General features: G+C 43.9%; 1 protein-coding gene and 1 long non-coding RNA gene across 3 annotated transcripts; both read right to left on the bottom strand.

Annotated features, from left to right (window-relative positions):
- Positions 1 to 462: 462 nt before the first annotated feature.
- LOC134171493 (uncharacterized) lies at positions 463 to 7,292 on the bottom strand. Of its 2 annotated transcripts, XR_009967653.1 has the most exons (4): positions 5,530 to 7,292; positions 1,897 to 1,960; positions 1,117 to 1,182; positions 463 to 739 (listed from the first exon to the last, which is right to left on the bottom strand). It is a non-coding gene; the product is annotated as an uncharacterized LOC134171493 (long non-coding RNA). The 2 variants fall into 2 exon arrangements; XR_009967652.1 differs by lacking the exon at positions 5,530 to 7,292 and having other exon boundaries at positions 1,897 to 2,346.
- A 3,044-nt stretch (positions 7,293 to 10,336) lies between these two features.
- Positions 10,337 to 22,374, bottom strand: LOC134171491 (choline transporter-like protein 5; the record flags this gene model as incomplete). The annotated part of the gene is made up of 8 exons (XM_062633759.1): positions 10,337 to 13,137; positions 15,122 to 15,206; positions 15,749 to 15,837; positions 17,104 to 17,174; positions 18,914 to 18,987; positions 20,233 to 20,336; positions 20,717 to 20,811; positions 22,067 to 22,374. Coding segments are annotated over 8 exons (939 nt in total), but the record flags the coding sequence as incomplete, so codon positions are not given.
- Positions 22,375 to 22,662: the final 288 nt, after the last annotated feature.

The following is a 22,662-nucleotide window of genomic DNA, read 5'->3' as shown; positions in this document are numbered from 1 at the left end:
TCCCTTTTTCTTGTCTTGCTTTTAAATTAAGTTGCACTTAAAATCATTACTGATTCAGAAGTCGCACTAGTCTCCAACAGATAAACTTGATTCTCTTTAGTTCAGAACGGCAGCTGGTTTATGATGGATGTATGTATTATTAAAGTGGAAGTTGCAAGCCTTCTGCTTCCTGCTTTTTGTCCAGCCACCTGTGACCTGCTGTAATCCCTGAGGTGGTCACCCCCATTCTTCGCTAGTGACATGAATACCAAGTTAGAAGATCCACAAAGGCCACCACTCTGCTGGCCCTGTGCAGAAGCGCCCGTAACCAGCCCTGGCTAATGGTTTACTGGATTCTGTACCACTGATTTCACCGTAGCTTTCACCATTACAGCAACACACATTTGAACTCCAAACATGCAGCTCCTCCACACGTACTCCCTAGACAGCTCCTGAGAAAAGTGTGTGCGCCTGCAGCAGAGAAACATTTGCAAGTCCAAATATTTAACCTCTGCCAACTGCATTCTGCGCATCGCTGTTGTTGGCAGCTGACTCTGAACTCCGACTCATTCTACAATGGAAACCGAAGCCCTCAGACTTGCCACACGAGTCCCTACCAGCGCGACAAGCACGAGCTCTCAAAAAATGGAACAAAAGTTATCATTAGCTTAAACAAAGAGCAGAAAACTCCTGAACCGGTGGAGTTCATCCAGAAAACCCAGCTCAGGTCTGTGCGGCTGAGCCTCCAGCACAGGGACATCTAGGGACAGAAAAAGATAGTACAAGATCAGCAACAAAGCACAGGCCGCCTCTAAGCTGTTTATCAATCGAATTACACTGGAGTGTATGTTTGCACACTGTAACTCTCCTGTTTCTTTTAAAAATGAAAACATACCGATCCGATAACCCTTTTTCAAGTGTTCTTGGGTAGAACATGAGAGAATAAGGTACGGTAGTGGGTACCTACTGCAGTACTTTTTACCTGGTTTTAATGCACAGTAATGGAATGCAATTCTAACATCCATTTCAGAGTGACCTCCTGTTGTTCTATGTAGCTGCCCTGGTTTTGAGCAGAATAGTTTTTCCTTTAAGGTGTAAGAGGATTCAGTTATAGGTAAGGATGTAACTAATGCTCACCCTGTTAAGAAACGCCGACTCCAGAACGCGTTCGGAGCCAGGTCCATTCATGCAGCCTCTCTGTCCCTCGTGGTTAAAAGAAACAGGAATGCTGCAGGTACTTACTGTGTGCTTTCACCAACCACCTAAATCTGGAAAAGTGGGTGTGTTTGGGATTGTCACTTAGAACAACACAATCCCAAACTCTGGAGGTCCATTTCTCACAAGACCATTGCTTTAAGATTATTTACAGATTTTTTCCCAGTCGGTCTGGTAATAGTAATTAAATAAAAATAAAATAAATTTTTTTAAAAAGTAATAACTTTAACACAAATGTATGAGAGTTGTTTTTTTCTCCAGTGGGAGTTTACTCTATAAAATGAAGTCCAAAGAAAAGACTTACTGAGTCATTCTTATCTCTTCCATATATGCTAAAATAACCCCCTACCAAATGTTTTTTGCATTCTGTTTTAAAGAAATTACACATCATGAGCAGTCTCCAAAAGAAAAAAATAACCTTAATGTTGATCTGCATTTGTTCTCCACCCTGGCATCCAGCGTTATCCCCACCTGGCTCATTGTCAACACTTGGTCTTTCTCATTCTCTTTAGGGCTGGCGGTTTTATATTCCATCCTTGATCCTGATTTAGGCAAACTTAAACTCCCAGAACCAAACAGTTTAAAATCTGCTCTTTTATGAAATGGATGCCAAGGAATTGAAACATAAAATAAAATTAACATCTTAGCAGTGCAGCCTTTTCAATGTGTAACATCTTCCCTGGTCAGCTACACCAAACTTACCTGGTACAAGTGCATCCTCCTCCATGGCGTTCTCTCCTTCATGTTCCCCTTCTGCAGCTCCTTCCTGAGAAGAGCAAAGTAAGTATTCCCAAGGAACCAGCTGAAATAAATATATCCCTGCTCATTTTTAGGTGTAGAAAGAGATACGGTGCTTTGCTCTCAGTTTCTGGATGACTGGTTTGACTCAGAGATCCTTCCAAGGCAAGTAGAGGAACTGAGCTGGTTTATCAGCGTGTCCTCTAACCAACTAGCAGTCCAGGAAACTGCTCTGACCCAGAATGTACAGTCTGTTTGATATTTCTAGGGGCAGGAGCATTTGGATGCAACCCAGTACAGTTGTGCTGTAATGACAATCCAGCACTGGTGACTCTCGATGTGAATGGATGCCAGCAGCAACACAGAGTGAAACCATTTAGCCTCTGGACTGATCTCTTGCAAAAAGGCTCTTCCGTGGTTTCATTTGGCTTTTCCAATAGTTTTATCTACATGTAACACTCGGTTTTACTATATTTGCTGTTTATGACATAGCTGCCTCAATACCTTGCTTCTGGACTACCAAGAATTTGCTCTCATGCACTAAGCTGAAGCACCACGGCTGCTGCAGTCACACAGGAGGCTTCTCCAGCTGACAGCAATTCCCACTGAGCTGTACTGCCACCAGCCAGAGGTACTGGGACACTTCCTGCTCTGTCAGCACACACCAGACCTTTAGCAATGCTAAAAAGAAGCTAACTTTGCATTACACTGCTCTGCTGCAGCATTCAGCCTTCTTACGGACAAAAAATTATTATGGTAAGCTAGAATACGAGGTGATTACAGAACATACGAATCCCAGCTTTTTCAGGGCTACAAATCCAAACTCTCCTGCATGAAGATGTCATTGAGTATTGCTGTTCCATACCTAATGCCTAGCGCAGCTAAGAAAAAAGTTTTCCTCTTCTCCTACACAGGCAGAATGAAGTGTAAGGTAAACAGAGCACGGTTCTGTTGATGGGCACACAGGTGGTCCCACACTGCTCTGCTGTTTCTTAGCCCAGTCAGGATGCCGATGCAGTCACCTTTACCCGGATGTGTTTTTTCCAAGTTGGTATTTTGACAGTTCAGTGGGGACATTAAGAAGGTATGTGACATCTTCGCTGTTTGAGAGAAGTGTTGGATATCCCTCCTGAGACCGTGCTTAATTCTCTCATGCTTTTTAAGGCATTGTTACAAAACCACAGGCATCCAAAACACCAGTGTTCACAACAAAGGCAGTAACTCTCTTTCTGAACTCATGCTTAGAAGCTCAAGGGCTTAATTCTTTGATCTAAGCTGCTCCAATAGTGTCCATATAGTTTCTAAGCATTTTACAAACAGAGCTCGGTGTGTAAGGACATCATCTGGAAGCACAATACGTGCTCTTCCCCAGAGGTGCACCAAGGAGACCACATATTTGTTAACGTGCCTGCGAGTCCAGCCCAGCCATACAGCTTCTGAGGAGCAGTAAGGGTTGTAAGGTCAGGGGGTTTCAAGTGTAAACTGGCTCTAGAACAAAAATCCATTCTTTGTCTATTCAGAACATCCTGGATTTGAGGGATGAAGTGTCTGGCAGTTAGGTTTTTTGCTAGCAACATAAGTCTGCGCACTGTGCCCTCTATTTTCCAGATATACTCCCCTGAGATGAAAGATATGACAGTGATTTTAGAATCAGTGCTGACACCTGACCTGCTGTCTCACTGTCATCAAATGAGGGGACACAACAGAAGTTGTCTCAGCTTTAGCAGCTTTCTCTCACCAGGCTGCTGGAGCATCACAGACTGTCTCTCCCTCCCTTCTCATTAGAAACTCTAGATCAACCTGATGAGGACACCCATAGTCAGTCTACTGATATGAGAGGTACTTCCAGCATGAGAGAATTGCAGCTTACTTCAGGAGGAGGACCAGGGCTAGGGGAGAAAAATAATACTCCCTAAGCTATGTCAGGGAGCCTGCAGACCAGTCACATCCCCTGGGCTTCCTCTGCAAGTATCCTGGTCAGCGAGTGTTCTGCTCTCTCAGTTTGAAAGGCCTGAACTCAGCAAAGCAAGCAGTGGGAAAAAAAAATCTGTAGAGAGCAACCTTGATAAAGTGGCTCAAACCAGAACAAAACAAATGAGGAGACAGTACTACTTCTGCAAGAAAAAGGTCTCCCCCCCAAATCCCACAAAGTCCACTTTAAACACTGCTCTATAAAGATGCACATTTTCCTGCTCCCATTCATTTTCTTTCCCATTTTATATTAATAGAAATGTGCAGAAGGTTTTGGTGACTTCTCTGTGTGCAAAAAAGCAACTTCTGGGAACTTGCTTTTGAAGCACCCAACAGAACAAAGACTTTGCCTCTTTGTGTTGTGCTACCTGCTCCAGCACAGCTGCGCTCCATGGTGACTGCTCTGATCTCAGTACATAATGTTCTTATGTGGAAGCAATTATTCATGCAGACATTAAGATGACAAAAAGCTAATCAGCACATCACTGCTGTAAGAGGGTATTTACATCCTCAGAAGGGACTGTACCAGGATGTACCAGCAAACAGGTATTGACCATTGTAAAATCTATCATCAGGGAAAAAAATAATTCAGGGTATAGCTCAGACCAGTCTTTCTTCAAAAAATGCTTTAAAAAGCATTTTATATGTGTGAGTTTTCTCTTTCCATTTGGTTTGTGCTTTAAAGCGTGCTCACTTCATCTGTTCCCCATAGCTGTGCAGCCCTTAGGTTAAAAAATAGAACAATGCAGTAAGAACTGACTCTTGAAGTGTGATGTGAGACCCATGAGGTCTACAGCATCTCATCATCACCAGGGGCAGCAGCACCGGTGGCCTCACCGCAATCAAGCGTTTGACTCTCCATCCATCATTTGTCTCCCTTCCAGTGCTCATCTTTGCTCTTCTGCTCTCGCGAGTTTCTCTTTTCCCCACACAAACAAGCAGCAAATGAACAGAAATCCTGTGAAAAGACCTCGCACCTTCCTGCTCTGCCTGAGAACTGCACATTCCTCCCCTCGCACAACCCTCCACACCCCGCTCACCGCCAGCTTCACCCTGCTGGGCACACACGGCTCTGCGTCAGCTCTCCCCGACATTCCTGGCCTGCGGGGTTCCCATTTGGAATTATCTCTTAAAGCCCTCCTGCCCCCCAGTGATATCCTACAACAGCGGCCATCCCAAGCTGACCTCACGGGAGAAGGCTGTCTCCTGATCCGGACCTCCTGCAAATAAAGTTCATTGCTGGAACACAGGGAACTTAGAACAAGTAACAGGGCACTGGCAGATAAAAGTTACACATTTCCTTGTCTTAAAAATAAGGTATTGCATTTGAAAGACAGCTACTCCACAGAGAAAAATCGCACAAGGGAATGCTTGGGTTTTTATGGGAGCTAGCAGGTTATCTGAGACAGCTAACTGTAAAAGTATCATTCAAATAGGCTGTGAACTGTAATTCACTGAACGCGGGAACAACTGACAACCACCTTTTTTACTACTTTCAGAAACAATCAGCAGAAATTCCTGTGACATGGATCCATGGATACATGGCACTTACCCCAAATACGATTTTAAAACACAAAACAACACGTGCATGTATGTTATGCACAGTTTAACTCAGAGAAGTGTTACCATTCAATACACATCCTGATCTTCAGTGTCTCTGCAGGAATTTGTACAGGCACCTTGGCAGTGGGCGAGGATGCTAAAACATTCTGCACATTGAGTTACATGTTTCTGGTCATGACATCAGTTCAGGAAGAGTGGCCACCACTGGACACAAAAGCCACTAAATATTAAAGTCAAACATATAACATTGACTTGTTAAAGCTCCAGTGACCCCAAACCACTACAGCTGAGTGTTAGACTGTGATTAACCATGAGTTAACCATACCAGTGGGATGGTGCTCTTCAAGCACTTCGTATTGCTCAAGGAACTGGAACTGCACAAACTAACGAAACAGAAAAGAAATAAGACCAAACTGCAAACCCCACTTTTGACATGATCATTTGGAGCAGATTAAGCATGTGAGCACGTAGCCTTCTCCTGAGACTACACTGATTCCTTTCCAAACTTGGGCTCTTTCAGGCTCCAGAATGAAAATATCTCGCCCAGACAACCAACAGAAATGAAAACTTGGGACTTAATGAAATGAAAGTTGATTCAAGACAGGAAATTGAGTCGGTCAGATGTGTTGAAAGTGATGGCAACCAGAAACTGCATTCTGAAGCTCTGTATAAAACAATCCCTTCCTTTCCCTCCCCAAGCCATCTGCAGATGTGCGGATCTGCAGAGCAGCATGCCAGGTCCCAGGAGAGAATGCACCGACAGCAACGTTCATCTGCAAAGTGAAGCAGCAAGGACACAGCCAGCAGTACACATCAAACCCGCACACACAAGCAGAAACATCTTCATCCTGTATTTACGGCCAGGGTCTGTTTCACTAGTGCAGATCAGTTACCTCATAGCCTCCTTCTTCAGACAGGGCACACCACTGCTCTGTCCCAGCACCACTGCAGCACCATGTGGGATGCAAGGTGTCCTCTCCTCCCCAGAACTCACCTGGGGCTGGATTAAAGGTTCTATGGCATGCAGCCAAGTGTTAGATTTAAAAGTAATAGGAATGGCAGGAAAACCATGTGAGATATAAAACACATCAGTCTGAAAACATACTTAAAAGGAGGCAAGAAAGGAATTTTGCTAGTAAGCCTGACGTTCTGAAGAACAATATAATGAATAGCGGCAGTCAGTTCCAACAGGCCATGTGTGTTAAGAGCAGATACTGATGTAGCTTAAAAAAATAATCCACATTTAATTAAAATAACTATGTACATATGAGACACATGGTAAAGGTTCTCTATGCTCCAAAATCCCCTTACAATAACTTCTATATTACAAACGTCTCTTCCAGTATCTGGGTACACAATGAGAGATTTGGAAAGGCCTCACATCACCCCTGAATTCAACCCCTGATGCTGTGCTTTAACATGAGCAGTGCTTTGCTATTACTGTTGCTTATTGTCATGGTCAGGACTGAGCTTTCCAGTGGTGCTCTACAGAACAAAAGCACGCAGGCGGCATGGGCCAAATCTGTGTCTGATCAAATGTGAAAAGAAAGGAAGAAGAAAGAAGTGCTTTCATGAAATGTGCTGTAGAACTGCAGCACCTTTTAGCTCTTCCAAGCATCTGCTCTCTGCCAGACTTCTGCCTCTTCCTGGTGGCATGGCCTCCATCAGCCTCACTGTAAAACAAAGCCAGTATCCCTCTGAAGATGCCAATTACCGTTCACCTTCCAGTGTTCAGCTTGGACCAGCCTTGCCCGCATCTAAACCCTCCAGGCTGAGCCGTTTTGCCCAGCTGACAGCGGCAGCATCAGCCTTTCTGTGCTGGGACAAGAACATTACCTGCAGGTTTCACTGCAACCACTGCCGGATGCCAGGAGCATCCTCTCAAGCAGGGCTCCCACACATTCAACAACTTACACCGAATGCCTTAGCTGCTGACCTCCAGCCCAAATACTGCCTTTGTCCTGCCTCCAGATAACTGCCCTGGGGCTCCCTTTGCAGAGATGGATCTCCCCGCTGAGAAGCTTTTGCACTGGGTTTGGTTGGTGGCTGTTGTTTGGTTTTGGGGTTCTGGGGGTTGTTGGTTCGGTGTGGGTTTTCTCCATCTGCCAGACCCACATGCTGCAGGTAGCTCCTGCTTTTATTTCCCTACTTGTTACAGAAGGACCTGGCCTCCAGCCTTCTACAGCACCATCTGTGATGGCAACACCACCAGCAGCATGTCCCCTGCCAGAGAAGCATGTGAGGTCAGCCCGTGGTGTTGCAACAGCAGTTCCGTTGTGCTCACACGAACACAAGGGGGAAAGGGGTGAGTTTCCGAAACCCAAAAAGAGATTTCTATGGCCAGGTTGGACACAGGGGCTTGGAGCAAGCTGCTCCAGTGGAAGGGGTCCCTGCCCGCGGCAGGGCTTGGAGCTGGAGGAGCTTCAAGGTCCCTTCAACCCAAACCAGGCTGGGGCTCTGCGGCTCATTCAAAACGCCCCTGCTCTGGCGCGAGGAGGTCTCAGAAGGGGTTCCCGCCCTCCGCCGTGTTCTGTTACTGCACGGCTCAAACAGACCCCGGCAGCCCCGTAACGACCCGGACCGAGCAGAGCCCTCCCCCTAACCCTAACCCTCCCGCCAGCCCCGTTCCCACACCCGCAGAGCGGGGCCTTCGCTGCGGGCACGGGCAGCGGCACTGAACCGCCTGGCCCGGCTCTACCGACCTGATCCGCGCCCGCCCCGGCCCCTCCGCCTCCAGCCCGGTCCCCGGCAGCGCCCGCCCGCGGGTCCCCGGCAGCGCCCGCCCGCGGGTCCCCGGCAGCACAGAGGGACGCGTGTTTGTATCCAAACCTTTATTAGAACAATCCCCAAGAGCTGAGAACAGTGAACAACAAAGGGACACGCTCCTGTCAGCAAAGGTACTGCAGCAGCGCAGGCCCGTTTCTCCACAGCAGAAGCAACAGCGTTTAGAGCTCAAACTGTCGTGCTCTTGTCAGTTTGGTTTTGTCAAGGTGACAATTTAACAACCACATCAACGAGACAGTGACCTCCGTCCCGCTCCTTAAACAGCCTTTTCCGTGGTTTTACAAGCCGGTGTTTGGGAGAAATACATGTGGATGCTCTGCAGCAGAGTAACAGACAGTATCAGTAGCACCAGTGTTACTGGAACATGAATAAACAGTTCTCTTTTCAATTGGATCACAGCGCAGTACAAATTAACATCACCTCAAAATCATCACCTGTATCAAAAGTTTAAAAATTTAGCATAATTTATAAACATTTCTAGAATAGAAAATGGTCAGGCGCAATGTGGAGGATGGATGATGCATCGGCTTCTCCCCTCCTGCTCTCAGTACTCGAGCCCAGCTCTCCCCGCAGCAACAGGTACAATGGTATGGGCGCTGGAATTCAAAGCAGAACCGCTGGTCCCAGCTCAGGAGTTCACCATGCCATAAATTAAAGCTATAAACGACTGTACTACTGAAAACGGAACACCTTGCATTGGTTTCATTGGATTATTTGACCATGGCCATGACGGGTTTCCTCATGGACCACACAGTCCGTGTCTTCACCACACTGCAGGAGCTGCATCCCGCAGCCAGGCACAACCAACAGCTCTCCCATAGCTCACTGCGTATCAGTTAATTGGATATAAGGAGAGCACGCCTTTCCCTACCAATCCTTTCCTGTTCTGTAGTCTACATGGTGCGAATAAACTTCAGAATAGAAGGCAGGTGAAGTAACAGCCTGTAAGGCACTTTGAGACGACACAGCTGTCCAGGCTGAGCAAGAGGCCCAAAGGAGACTGACAGACATTACACGTCACCCAGGAGAGCCAGGCTGTTCTTCCCCATCTCCTCTGACAACCGTTTGCAGAAGAACACTTACTGACTGTCCAGAACCAGCTTGACACTGCACCTGCCAAAATCTGTTTTCTGTTCTACAGCAGAACATGCAACTTTACAGTATCTCATCCTTCTAAACAGTAGCGTCCAAGAGACCATTCAGCATCCTTGGGACACCCGAGAATCTGCTGCTGCATACCACTTGTTAAAAAACACCTCAGCATAAGAAACGATGTCATCTTTCTCATTTCTTTGTTTTGTTTCTGGGGTTACTTTTTTTTTTTCTGGTTTTTCCCCTTTTTTACAAAATTTGAAGGCTTGATATTAAACCTTTGGTATAAAACGTGTAAATGAAAGCCATCCATTAATATACCCTAGGGAGGCACAATGAACCCAACCAGAACTAAACCAAACATGACTACGGGGATGTGATAGCAGGTGCTTTCTACTGTCTCTTGGTTTCTATGTTCTGCTTGCTCATGGGGTCCATAAATGGGGCTTTCTGCCTTCCCAAAGCTTCTCCTGGGGCCGGGAAGGACCAGAACCTGCCAAGCCCTTTGCCAGCAGCAGCACAATGGGATTCTGCCACATATTTGGTCCCAGCATCACCTCCTCTCTTGCACTGTCAGCACCAGACGCCCACCAGCGTGTGCCACGTCTGTCACATCTGCCACGTGTGCCACAGGGCTGTGCCTTATGGGATGGGTGGGCACATTGTCACCAACTCCCATGGGCTCAGAGCAAAGCACACAGGACATAATTCACCGTGTTACAGACACAGCTACTACAGATTCCACTCTCTGAAGTGAGGGATGGAATTTTCAATTTTACACTAAATAAAGCAACAAAGGACATGTGCAGATCCATGAATGTCACCACTAGGACCTCCTCTGTGGTGCAAGGCTGCAGACTCTGGCACACAGGATGAGCTAGGAACCATTATAATAAGTTAGTCTTAAAATATTTTATGTTATTCTTTCCCATGTAATTACTTGCATTAATTTCTACTTAATTCATTAACAGCAATTTATTTTTTAAAGCCAATCTTAGTATTAAATCATTCTGATTTATTTATTGAATCTACTGATTACAAAATCTACATGGTATTGCTTTATACTGTCACAGTTCTCATAATTATATCATTAAGAAAATGGCTTTTAAGTTTTCTCAGAAATGATGATCACATTCTAAATGATTTCACAAAATAGTGAGTGAAGCAAATTTATACATATATATATTTACTGTATATAAATAATAATACAATTTAAAACTTTCACTTTTAGAAATTCTTTTAGTAAATGCATAGGCTTGTTACAAAAGTCTTCTAGTCAAATGACTGTCTACTATGTCTATTATGGTTTATTCCTAATAAACTCTATGGTTACATTCATATGATAAAAAACCACACTGTGTTCAGAAACACGCTTTTTCAGCTGAGCTCCCAGTAAGACACTCAGGTCCAATAGAAATATAGATTCCTTAATGCAAACTAACCACTCAGCGCTATGGAAAAAATAAAATTCAAAAGAAAGGTTGAGCAGACAGGCTGTGATCACACCAGCCGCTCCTTCGATCACAGAATGGTGACACAGACCCCAGAAAGCTACTGACTGCATTCTCAGAAGAGATTAGAAAGTGTGTGTGTGTGTGTGGGTTGGATATTCAACACCATGCACATAAGGAGAAAGGAATGATGATGATGATGATGCAAAACTTCATAGTTGGAAGCCTGTGTTTTTCTGAAGGCAGGTTCTTCAGCCCTTTCCAAAAGTCAGGTTTACTCTAGGCTAAGAGGGGTTCTCAAAATCTGAAGGTGCCCACAACCAGCAGTTCCATTTGAAACTGTACACCTTTACATTACTTGAGTCCTAAACCAGACCCCTCATTTCTGCTCCAGGGAAAGTGCTGCAGTGCCAACCCAATCACAGGGAATGCATGTGAGTACCCTGTGCTTGTGCATCAGCTCACCAGGTTTTGAGACCCTGCTGTGCGCGTGCCAGCAGCACAGGGGTGGTACCCACCATGCATCAGCAGGACCCCACACCGGCCACATCAGCAGTATTTCTGCTTCTAGTGCTTACAGTTATCATGAACTGGAGCCATGAGTTGTTAGAGAGCAAAATCACTTTGGGATGTGGATTGTCAGGAAAGTTTCCCCAGAAATTTGCATTCAAATCATCTGGAAAAGAATTTGCCTTTCCCTTTGTGAGACCAACTGACTCCTGGGGCTAGGAAAGTATGTCAAGTGTTGAACTTCTGTAAGAGGTCTGGCAGAGGCATGGCACATGCCACTGCAGCAAGCAGACAGTAATGGAATATCTTACCCACTGTGGTGGAATCCATGAAAACTAGGGGCAGGATCGGTGTGGCTGGGTCCTTGGGCACCCATGAGACCAATAAAAGAAAACCTTTTCAGCTCAGCTCATGGCAATAAAGGACTTGAGAAGCACTCCAGTGTAAGACTTCTTCCATGAGCAGAGCTGCTACTAACCCCAGTGACACTTCTACTAATGGGAGGGTCATTAAATGGAACAGAATATTAATGTGCTTTCTACCACTGGATATTGTTCTAATGACCGGGCAAATTTAATAATCAAAAAGCAAACTAAATCTTTTGGAGCATGTTTCAGTATCTAAGTAATTCATGCTGCATCATGAGAATAATTGAGTTCAATGTTTTAACACATTTCTGTGTGAGCACCTGAGAGCCCGGAGACCTGCTGAAGGAGCAGGCCTGGCCCTCAGGACACGCACGGTCACTGCAATGTCTTATTAAGGAGCCCTTCTGAGCTAGGCAGTGGCAACAGAATTCCTTTCACAACTGCAGCCAAGGCTTTCTTCCAAGTTAAAAAAGACTGCATTTGGTTTTCCTTTCAGTGCAACTCAGCTCCTTATAACGCAGAACACAATCAGAGATAGGGGATATTAAGTGCATCTCTCTCACGCATCAGCTAAAAACGATACATTCACCATCTTGTACCAGATGAAACTTCTTTTGTGAAACCACAAATTGAGTGCAGTGGGACCTTCTCTTGATTAAATCGTCTTTCAAGCACAACTCACAGAAAACCTCACTTTAAGCAGGACCAGGTATAGTCTTCTCTGACCACCTTCTTTGGGACCTGCAGGGTACCACCATTTCATAAAAGACGCAGATGTGGATGTGATTAAAATATCACTACATTTTTCAGTGTAGGGAATCATTAATGCATGTATAATCACAGTTTAAATAGCTGTGAACCAGCTCGTACAAAAAAATACAATCATAGCACCATATTTACAAATTTAGTACCATCTCCTAGGTAACTAGAGAGTCTCAAACAATCTTTTATGGCTGATTAGGTTATGTTAGTGCTTTCAAAAAATTGCCTGAATTTCTCTTACAAATATACACTTACAAAAAGAAACGTTATCAAAACTGCTGTCATCTAAGGCAGCAACTTGTGTTACAAAAGTTATTAAAACATCATTATAGACTTAAAAAAGCTTGAAATTTACATTTTCCTTCTCATAGGCACTCTATAAACTAAAACGTGGCCTGTTTTCACAGATGTTAGTTTAAGCACTTAAACTAGTTAAATGTTACCAAGGTTGCTCGTTTTTTTTAGATATAAGCAAAAGGAAAAAAGAATCACCCATTAACCAGAAGCATCATTTACAGTTTTTACTTTTGCCTACTTTATACAAGTTTTGCTTAAAAGTGACACTGTTTTGATGTTGCAGTTTAGTGTATGTTATCCCGCTGCCTTCTTAGGGCTTAGCTCCTTCTTCCCTAGAATTCGGTGAAGGCTAGCTGACATGAAGTAGGGCTTTGCTGTAGATCCATCATTTCTTTCCAGGTCTTCACCTGAATTTACACAGCAAAAGCAGCCAGAAGAGCAGACAGCAGTTCAACCACACACACATCCAGAATTGAAGAAAAGAGAGAGCAGAAGAAGACCCAATATTAAAACCAGTCTCAGTCAAGGCAGTTCAGCTGTACTGTTGACAAAGGACACTACCAAATTTCTATTTGCTCAAACCAGAAGAGGTTTTACACAAAGCAGAGATGCAAGCATCTAGCCATTTTTAAATGACAGCAATATATGCAGTTTATTCCCCAGTCTTTGGTTTGGCAGTATAGGTGGGAATTCTCTGAAACATTTATGCCTCCACAGAAGCCTGGCATTTCTGGCTTAAAATTTTGCCCCAGCGAGAGCTGAGGATCTAAGCACTTCTTAAAACTGGACCCTTTCTCACTACCTAAGATAAAGTTCTTCTGAAAACCTGATGCCACAAGTGCACAAAATTCTATATGATCTCCGGCTACCATTACTGAATTACTGCACAGGAAGCAAACCAGAATATGAATTTTAAATAATGAGGCAGACATACTGCTTTTCTTCCCCCAGGGAAAGGAAGAAGGCCATGACTAAACTGGGTTCAGCCCAGTGATTGTGCCACTCAGTAGTCACAGACCAGTGAACTATTTCACACTGATGAGCAATCTGGAGGGAGTGTGCAGGGAAGCACAGTCATTGCAAGTGCAACCCTGCTGGGGCCAGAGAGAGAGCACTACATATAAGGGCTGGGCAAAGAGGTTAGAGGAAGCAAATCTTCAGGTATCTCCAAGGCAGTATATACCCTGCGGCTCTGGAATGAATTAAAAAGAAAACTCCTAATATTTGAGTGCACCAAAAAATACATTTAATTAGTTTGATCCATTTCCATTTCACTCTAAATAACAGTAGTAACTTACTTATGGAGTGTTATTAGTCCTATGTCTGCCTGTGATTATGTTTGTTTAGAACCAAAGTCCGTAAGATAAATAGCTCTCAACTAGACATTAACATTCCGTTTTCTGACTCATTTTGTTCCTGTGATTCTTTGGTCACCCAGTATTTCCAGAATCACTGCTAACCTTAGTTCCTTGGGAAGCAAGGTTAGGAAGGTGAGTGTTTAAAGGAAAGAAAGACTTTATGCTATTGTAAAAGGAGGATCAGTATTGCCATGTTTACCGTGCCTCAGTGATCCACTATGCATGTGCTAGATTAAGCCTATGACTATAGTCAAGCCTATGACTAATGCTAAGGGGATCAGTATCACCTTAGCATTATCAAGTAATTCACCAGTTGCAAGAGCAATCACTACCATGCAACTTCAACCAGAATGACTTTGATTATAGGAAAATTATATCTTTGTTTCTTTAATTCTATAAATCTAGGAAATTGAATGTATTTTGGAATAAGTACATCCTCTTCTTATAGTCACGTCCTAATCTGAGACAGATTTTTTTTGTGACTTCAGTATTATCTGACTGGACACACTGAACAGCAGCAGTTCCTTTGAGAGTGCCCAAGATGGCTTGCCACTGGTGGGTCCAAGGGACAGATAGTTTGTTAAATGGTATTTTACACAAATTTGAAGACATTTTAGCATAATACTTTGTTCAGGGCTGTTAAGTTAAAAGAAACATATATACCCTAACTATTCTATGATTCTATAAACATGTATACCAAAGAATAATTTTGTTATTGACAAAAGGTTTAAGTAAATCATTTCTGTACAGGGCTCTTTACAAAGCACCCAGAAAAAACCCGTTAATGAAAGTTACGGAACGACTGAAAAACAAAAGCCAGATATCCCCAAGAGCCAGACAGCTACCTTCCATTACTTAAACTAATTAAAACTGAACACTGAAACACTTCTGCACATCAAGGAGCCAGTCTGAAAAGCAGTTTGTTTTTCACAGTCTGATAGCATGTCACCAGAATTCTGTAAGGAATGGATAAGGTGGTTTTCTACTCTTCCTGTCACCTGCAGGTATTAGTGAAAGAAACCATGGTACTTACAAAAGCAGAGGAAAAGCGTGTCAACACACATTGCATAGACGCTGAAGAACCCGTGTGCAACTAGGTAGGAGCCAATAATGACTGTCTACAAAAAAACCCAACACAATAAACCCTCAAATTCAGTTTAGCATCAGTGTGGCAGTGGTAACACAAGTCAGAAGCCTAGTCTGCTAAGCATATTTAGGAAGATTTAATGGCACCACTGTAATTCTACCAAAGGTCACTACTTCTGCAGAAAGGGATCACAGGCTCAAGACACTATATTCTAACATGCAGTAGCTGCTGGCTTTCCAGCTGCCAAACTGCAGCCATTGCTATCCCCAAAGAGAATATATGCCAAGAATATTCTGAACTCCTGCAAGTTTATTCTAAAGAACCCTCATCCTGGAGATGGCCCAGAGCCTAGTGTGGCTACAAAAGGAGAAAGAGATGCATCACAAGTCCCTTCCACTAGAAGTCACACTGACATTGGTGCCTCACCACCAGCCTTTGCAGCTCAATGCTCACCTCAGTGGACAGTATGCCACTGAGAGGGTGACAACAGGAGCTACTACGAGACTATTCCCCGAGTAGTCTGGACACTTCAAATTGTTCTCAATGGTCAGGGAGAGTAGGTAGTTTCCTTACCAACAATGGTACCCAGTAGTAATTTAACGCTGGTGCTTCCTGTGCAATGACTGGTATCTTCTGTGTGAAGAAAAAGAACGCAAGAACACCTGCAAGAAGCAGAAAAGGTCACTGATTCCTGTACTGACTCTGATTTTCTAAGCCTAAAGAGTGGATGAGATAAAACAGACACCAGAACCAAGGTGGGTTTAAATACGAGCTTGCAACCAGTAAATTCCTCAACACCAATTATCTCCTGGATCTGCATTCTGACAGAAGAGATATGTAAATGAATCAATTACCATAAAGATATTCATGGGCCCAGAGAGATTTTAATGAATTGTTTTATCATTCTACTGGATTTAATAGCATAATTAATACATGATGATAAACAAGGCGATGACATGGGATAACAAGGGCCAATGGGTGGATCTTTTGTAAAATAAAAAAGACTGAGGAAAAATTGGCTGCTTTAACTTTTACTGCTTGAAGAAATACTGAGCTACTTCAGATTAAATGGGGAAACAGCAGTGTTAGTGATAAGCACGAGAGGTTTAGAACAGACCAATGTACCTGTAACAGAGACCACCCAAAGAGTTTATTCTTGAAGACGACAAAGGCACTAATTAATTTCACTATCCCATGGCTTACATTTTGGAGAACATGTTTCAAATCAAATTTGCTACCCCAGCTGAAAGTCAGGCTAGAGCAATGACAAAGTAGCTCAGACCTGCTCTTTGGACTAATTTTCAGTTTTTGATTAAAACAGACTTTGTTAGTATTTTTTCTTTTTTAGTATACAGAATACAAAATGTGGTTATTTGTAAACTAATGACTGAAGCAGCTGTGACAGTTGTAAACGCGGTGAGGGAACATGTCAACCCCATTTCTGAGAGTGTTCCATTTAAGAAATAAAATCCCTTTTCTGTTGCAGAAAAGCATGAATAACATATTTTTATATTTACTGATAATTAAGACATCCCTTTATAGCTTACAGCTATAAAGGTTTAGTGTGAGGTGTTCTTGCTCATGGCAGGAGGGTTGGAACTGGATGATCTTAAGGTCCCTTCCAACCCTAACTGTTCTATGATTCTATAATGAGTTTGAATACAGAAGAGCTTCAGGCCCATTTCCTGCAGACCTGCCCCACTTCCTCCAGTTATGGAAAAGATGCTCCTAACAGCACACGGGGCAGAGGGAGAGGGGGGGAAAAGAAAAGAATCATTTTAGTTCAATCCTGTAAACCCCACAAACATCGGAAAGCTTCCAAATTGGTAAGACCCATGAGAACCTCCAGCTGTTAACTAAGCACATATGAACATGGTGTGCTTGTAGGTACCAGAACACAGAATGTTGGAAAGAAACCATTAGCTTACCTACACCACCAGCAACGAGGATTTTCCCCAGGAATAAAAGGAAGTCTGTAACTTTGTCCAGAACTGCAACTCTGTCAGCAAAGAACAAATGACCCACAATCACCATCCAGACACTTGTATTATTTCTCCTTAAATCTATAGTTTATCTACAGATAATTGACAAACATGACCAAGAAGGTGCCTTCTGCTGGTTTCATGGGCTGACAATACAACCATGCAGAAATGCAACACTGAGATGGGCTTTGTCACAGCCTGATCCTAGGAAGCAAAGCAGCACTGAGCCTCTTGGTGAGTTAATACAGCAATATTGATTCTGCAGTTGAAGACCATTCACTGCTCTTGATAAAAAACAAAACAAAACATCAAATTATGTTTATTTCAGCCTTTCTTCTAGGGTCACAGATAAACCAGGCTAGAAGAGGCAAAATAGACACCGAAAAAAGAGAGCAATGCTTGTAGGTCTTCTTCTTACTTTGTCCCATCTGGCCACATTTCACAACCCCATACCATGCCAAATCCACTATTTTAAGATATGGTACAACACTGAAGGCAGGAGGCCTCAAAGCAGAAAGATGAATTAAGGTAGACAGCAGAACTGACAGTAAATCTGCAGCCCTCACTGAAAGCAACAGCAGGGAGCTCCTGCTCGAAATACTTCAAGCCTGTCTTACCAGAAACTGCAGGTAAATAATGGGATGGAAAATGAGCTTTGTATCATCAGCCTGAAGGCTATGGATATGGTAATGCACAGCACTGACTACTATGAAAGATGAACATTAAGGAATATTAAAGAGATTAAATCATCATTAACCTGTCAGAATTCAGAATTAGCAATATACACAAGACAAAAACATCTCAGTTTGAAACAATGAAAAGTACATGCCTGGCTTTTAGCTATTGCTTTAATGATTAAGAGCAAAACCACAAACGGGAGTGAGGTGATGTTAGGAAAGCACATGAAGGCAGCTTCTCTGCCTTACTGCACAAGCGTGGGCACCCCGTGCCACTATTACTGTGGGGTAATGGAGTGAATGCACTCCATTCTCCCATCTCCAATTCTTCACCCTAGTTTCTTAAGCATCATTTTCATTTTCCTATTTCAGCCTCCCTCTCCATTCATCTCCACCTCTCAGTCCTTCACTTAATTTGAATCACCTAACCAGTTTTATTGTGTCTCTTGCCTGGCAATCAGGCTGCCTGCTATTGTATCAACACTACCTGCCCCTAAGTTATTCTTCCACTATTTTCTGATCTCACAGTAGTACAGGAAGAGCCGGGAGCGATGAGGAAAAGTACTGATGAGAACAGGGAGCTTGGCAGCAGTCTTCACAGTAGGGAAAAGGGCCAGGGGAGTTCCCAGCACTAGGGGATATGTGGGTATGTTACAGATACTGGTCTGGAAAGCAAAGTACTCTCTTCTTTTCTTCCACTCCCTGACACCCCATAAGCTTTCTGGTTCACTCTGAAGATTCTGCTTTCCTTTTTCACAGACAGTGAGTGGGCCAAAGCTCAAGAAACACACATATGGCAGATGATGAGCACCCCATTCCTGTATATCTGCAGGTCTCCTATCAAGGGCTCCATTGGTTCCTTGGAGGAATCTATACTGGATGCTTATGAATTTGAAAGAGCAAATCACAACAAAACTGTTGGATTCCATCAGCTTTGCACAGGTTGCTGTGCTGGAGAGCCTGCTGGCCATGTCTGAGGACAGAAGCATCTTCCAATAATGGGAGAGGACAGAAGTCTGTCTTCAGAGCGTGACAGCAGGAAATCCTGACATTCCAAGTCCTGGAGGGTGGCCCCTTACCTCACCACGTTCCGCATGAGCAGAAAGAACGCTTCCTTCGCCGAGGTGCAGAAGTTTTTACCGTAGATGGCAATCTGCAAAAAGCGGCAGCTGTTCAGTATTCAAATAATGAGGATCCCCCCTCGTGTGCCAGCATCTTCCAAAGCACGGTTCTGGTACATGCACTGGGATGCAGGTGAACATAAAGCACTTCCCCCGGTCACCCACTACCTCTCAATGCTCCCACCAGGTTGGGACAGAGTATTATCCATCTTTCCCCTTCAAATGACCTGGTGATGAGTGTGCTACCCCAGCGATCTGGCAGGCAGGAGACACAGTACTGAGTTTGCCAAGTCGAGCAAATAAGGTACTTGCTGAGGGATTCTCACATCGCTTGCTACCTGCACTAGATTATAGTCAGTGGAAAGAACAGGCACTTGTAGAGCAGAAGTGAGTCGACCCTTGTAGGTCTCTCCTTGGGCCTGATGCTGCTCTCACTTAATAAGAATCAGAAATACCAGTATCAAAGTGGATTTACATCAGCATAAAGTAAAGCAGCTAAAGCTATTCAGGAACACAACCTTTTCTTCTTCCTGGAATAGCATCTGCCAGGGTGGGATATACTAGAACAGCTCTCAGTGCATTCAGTTCATCAACTGTAAACAAGATAGTCAACAAGAATACTTCCTCTTCCAGATGGCATTAATTTCTAACACCAATTGCATGAACATGGGTTATAATGGACCCATTCCAGCCATCTCTTTTGAGATAACAAGCCGGGACTGTAGCATTCAAACAATGAAATTGCTTCCAGTCAGAGCATCCTAGGCTGACATCTGTGTGTATTTATTTAGATGAAAATCTGGAAGTTCTCTTCTGGAAGCTAAGAATGGTTATTTTAGAGAAATAGCACTACTGCTGCTGGTAGAATTTGTGCTTTTAACTTCCAGGAGGAAGTACAGATACCACATGCCTTACACAAACACTGCCTCCAAACAGAAGTGTCATCAACATGCCATATGAAATGAGCTCATATTCCTGTTCAAATCAGGATTTCAATTGCTGACTCAGATGGGAGTTAACCAGTTATATGCCATCTCCTCCCACTTACTTTGGGGGTGAGGGTGATGGATGAGGACACGCACCAAAAGAAGCTGAGTTTAGACTCAGGGAAAACAAAAAATCTTTTCCATGGTAGGACCTCATGCATTCCTGACAACTCTTATAAATCCCATTACTTTTCCAGCAGATTCTAGTACCACTGGCTGCTGAGCCATTAGGAGTGGCTAGGGTATTTTAGTGCCCCAGACAGGGAGACCACCTGCAGAGACAGCACATACCATGATGTAGGCATTTCTGTTTATAAATTTTAAGAATTTTTCCAAACACCAGAAACAGCATTTGAGGCAGCAGAGTAGGAATCTAGTGAAGGAGTTCTGTGTACCTGGAAAAGAGGAGAGTACTTCATACACAGAGCTCCTGAAGTGTCTTTCTCAGAACATGGAAAGGTATTCATAAGAAAATCTTACATTATGACAAAAGCAGAAACATTACTTCTTTTCTTCTAGGTACGGACTCTCTTTCTCGACCAAATTTAACTCAGTAGCTTTCAATTAGAGCAGATCCACATCCCCCATGCAAACTTTGCATTAGGTTCCCAAGGACACAGCCTCAATTTGAGTAAATCAGCATATATTCACTGGCTTCAAATGCAACCACAACAGCTAAAGCTCTCTTTTCATTAACGAAAAACATCTTGGGAGAGGAAGGAAGGGATTTACCAGAGGAGGCCTTGATAAGCTAGGCTAGATTCATAAATCTCACCTTTCAGTTTGTGATCCAAGTACTCCAGTATTACTCGAATAAGCTGGACAATTGCAAGAATTAAGGCTCCAAATGCCAGCGAACCTGTATGGTATCTAAAACAAAATAAATGACTGTTACATTGCACATATGTACATATTTACAGTTATACATGTATGTGCGTGTATGTGTATACGTAGAAATAAAATTATAACTGGAGGAAGGCCTATTAGTGGGAATTACACATACTAATGGACAATTACCCTGATCCACAAGAGAGAGGAACAGGATGAAGCCATCGGTGTTTTTGGTGTTTGAGTGCTGTGTCTGTCTGTGTGACCAGCTGTGTATACATGTGTTGCATACATGTATTTGGGTGTGTGTGCCTACTGGGAATACCTGCTCAGCCTTCTACGTGGCTGGAGCCAGGGGCATGGAGCTGCAGCAGCCTTGCTGCTGTTGGGCTACAGGATTCAGCTTCCCCCTAACAACTACATTTTCCTGACTGGACTGGGTTTGAATGGAAGAGAGTTAGATTTCTTCACAGTAGCTTGTACAATACTATGCTTTGGACTTGTGATGAAAACAAGTGTCGATAACAAAGGGATGCTTTAGCCACTGCTGAGCAGCGCTTACACAGTATCAAGGCCTTTCCTGCTCCTCACCCCAGCAAGCGCACTGGGGGTGCACGAGGAGTTTGGAGGGGCCAAACTCACCCCTGCTATGTCCCATCCCTGGCGGTGTCCCCAGGCCATCTTGGAGCAAGCTGCTCTAGTGGAAGGTGTCCCTGCCTGTGGCAGGGGGTGGAGCTGGATGAGCTTTAAGGTCCCTTCCAACCCAAACTGTTCCATGATTCTGCGATTCTACATGATTCTATGACACAGTCAGGACAGCTGACCCCAGCTGACCAAAGGGATATCCCACACCATATGGCATGCTCAACAGTAACAGCTGGGGGAAGAAGAAGGAAGGGGGGGACACACGCATTTGGAGTGATGGTGCTTGTCCTCCAAGTCACTGGAACACGTGTTGGAGCCGTGCTGCCCTGGGGATGGCTGAACACCTGCCTGCCAGTGCAAAGTGGTGAATGGATTCCACATTGTGCTTTGCTTGGGCACACAGCTCTGCTTTACCTACTGAATGCTCCGTATCTCAGCCCATGTATTCTCACACTCTCACCTTTCTGATTCTCTTCCCTGTCTCACTGTGTGGAGGGAGTGAGCGGTTAGGTGGCACGTGGCTGCCCACTGAGAGGAAAGCACAGTGCTGACTCATCATTTTCCTTTGATGTTCCAAGTCTGGCTTTCCTACATGTAAAACGTGCACTTGCTCGATATGTGAGAGGGCTCACATCCAGCCCCACAGTCTTACCGTATTGCTCGTCCGAATGAAGAGAAGAGTGGCCATAGTGGAATATCAGCTGGTTTTCGAGAGGCCCAGTAATAGGAGGCAAAGGCACCAGCAAGGGTACACTGACCCAATGCAATTGCAAAGTTCACCAGCCAGAGAAAGACAAAGGCATTGGCTAACTGGAAGATGAAGATGTACTTATGGTACAGGCTTTCTCCTCCATAAAAAGCAAAAGTACACTGAGCACCTGGACACAGTTTAGTGACATTGGTTGTGTTAAAAGTCTGTACAGGAAGAAAAATAAACAACACAGTGATAAGCACTGAATTCTGTGTTCACAGGCTCTGAAATTTAGCAGCTCCATACAAATCACATCATTCTGCTTGATGTCTCATCAGATCATTAAACACTACACTGCAGTACTATGCAACCTGTTTACATACATAAGGATTTATATTAATGTCTTATGCAGGTGTTTAAACTATACAGTTGGCAAACAGAGCTGTTTACCCTAACCCTGAAACCTAGAGATATGGAATTTGAATGTCAAAAATATACTTTAAAGATACACAAACGCTTCAGTTTCATTAAAGAAAAGCTGCTCATATAAAAAGTAA

This window comes from Pezoporus occidentalis, unplaced genomic scaffold (assembly GCF_034315485.1).
Source record: "Pezoporus occidentalis ecotype Australia unplaced genomic scaffold, CSIRO_AGI_Poc_V1 ctg401, whole genome shotgun sequence".
NCBI classification, from domain to species: Eukaryota; Metazoa; Chordata; class Aves; order Psittaciformes; family Psittacidae; genus Pezoporus; species Pezoporus occidentalis.
This window is presented reverse-complemented; position numbering and strand designations above follow the sequence as displayed.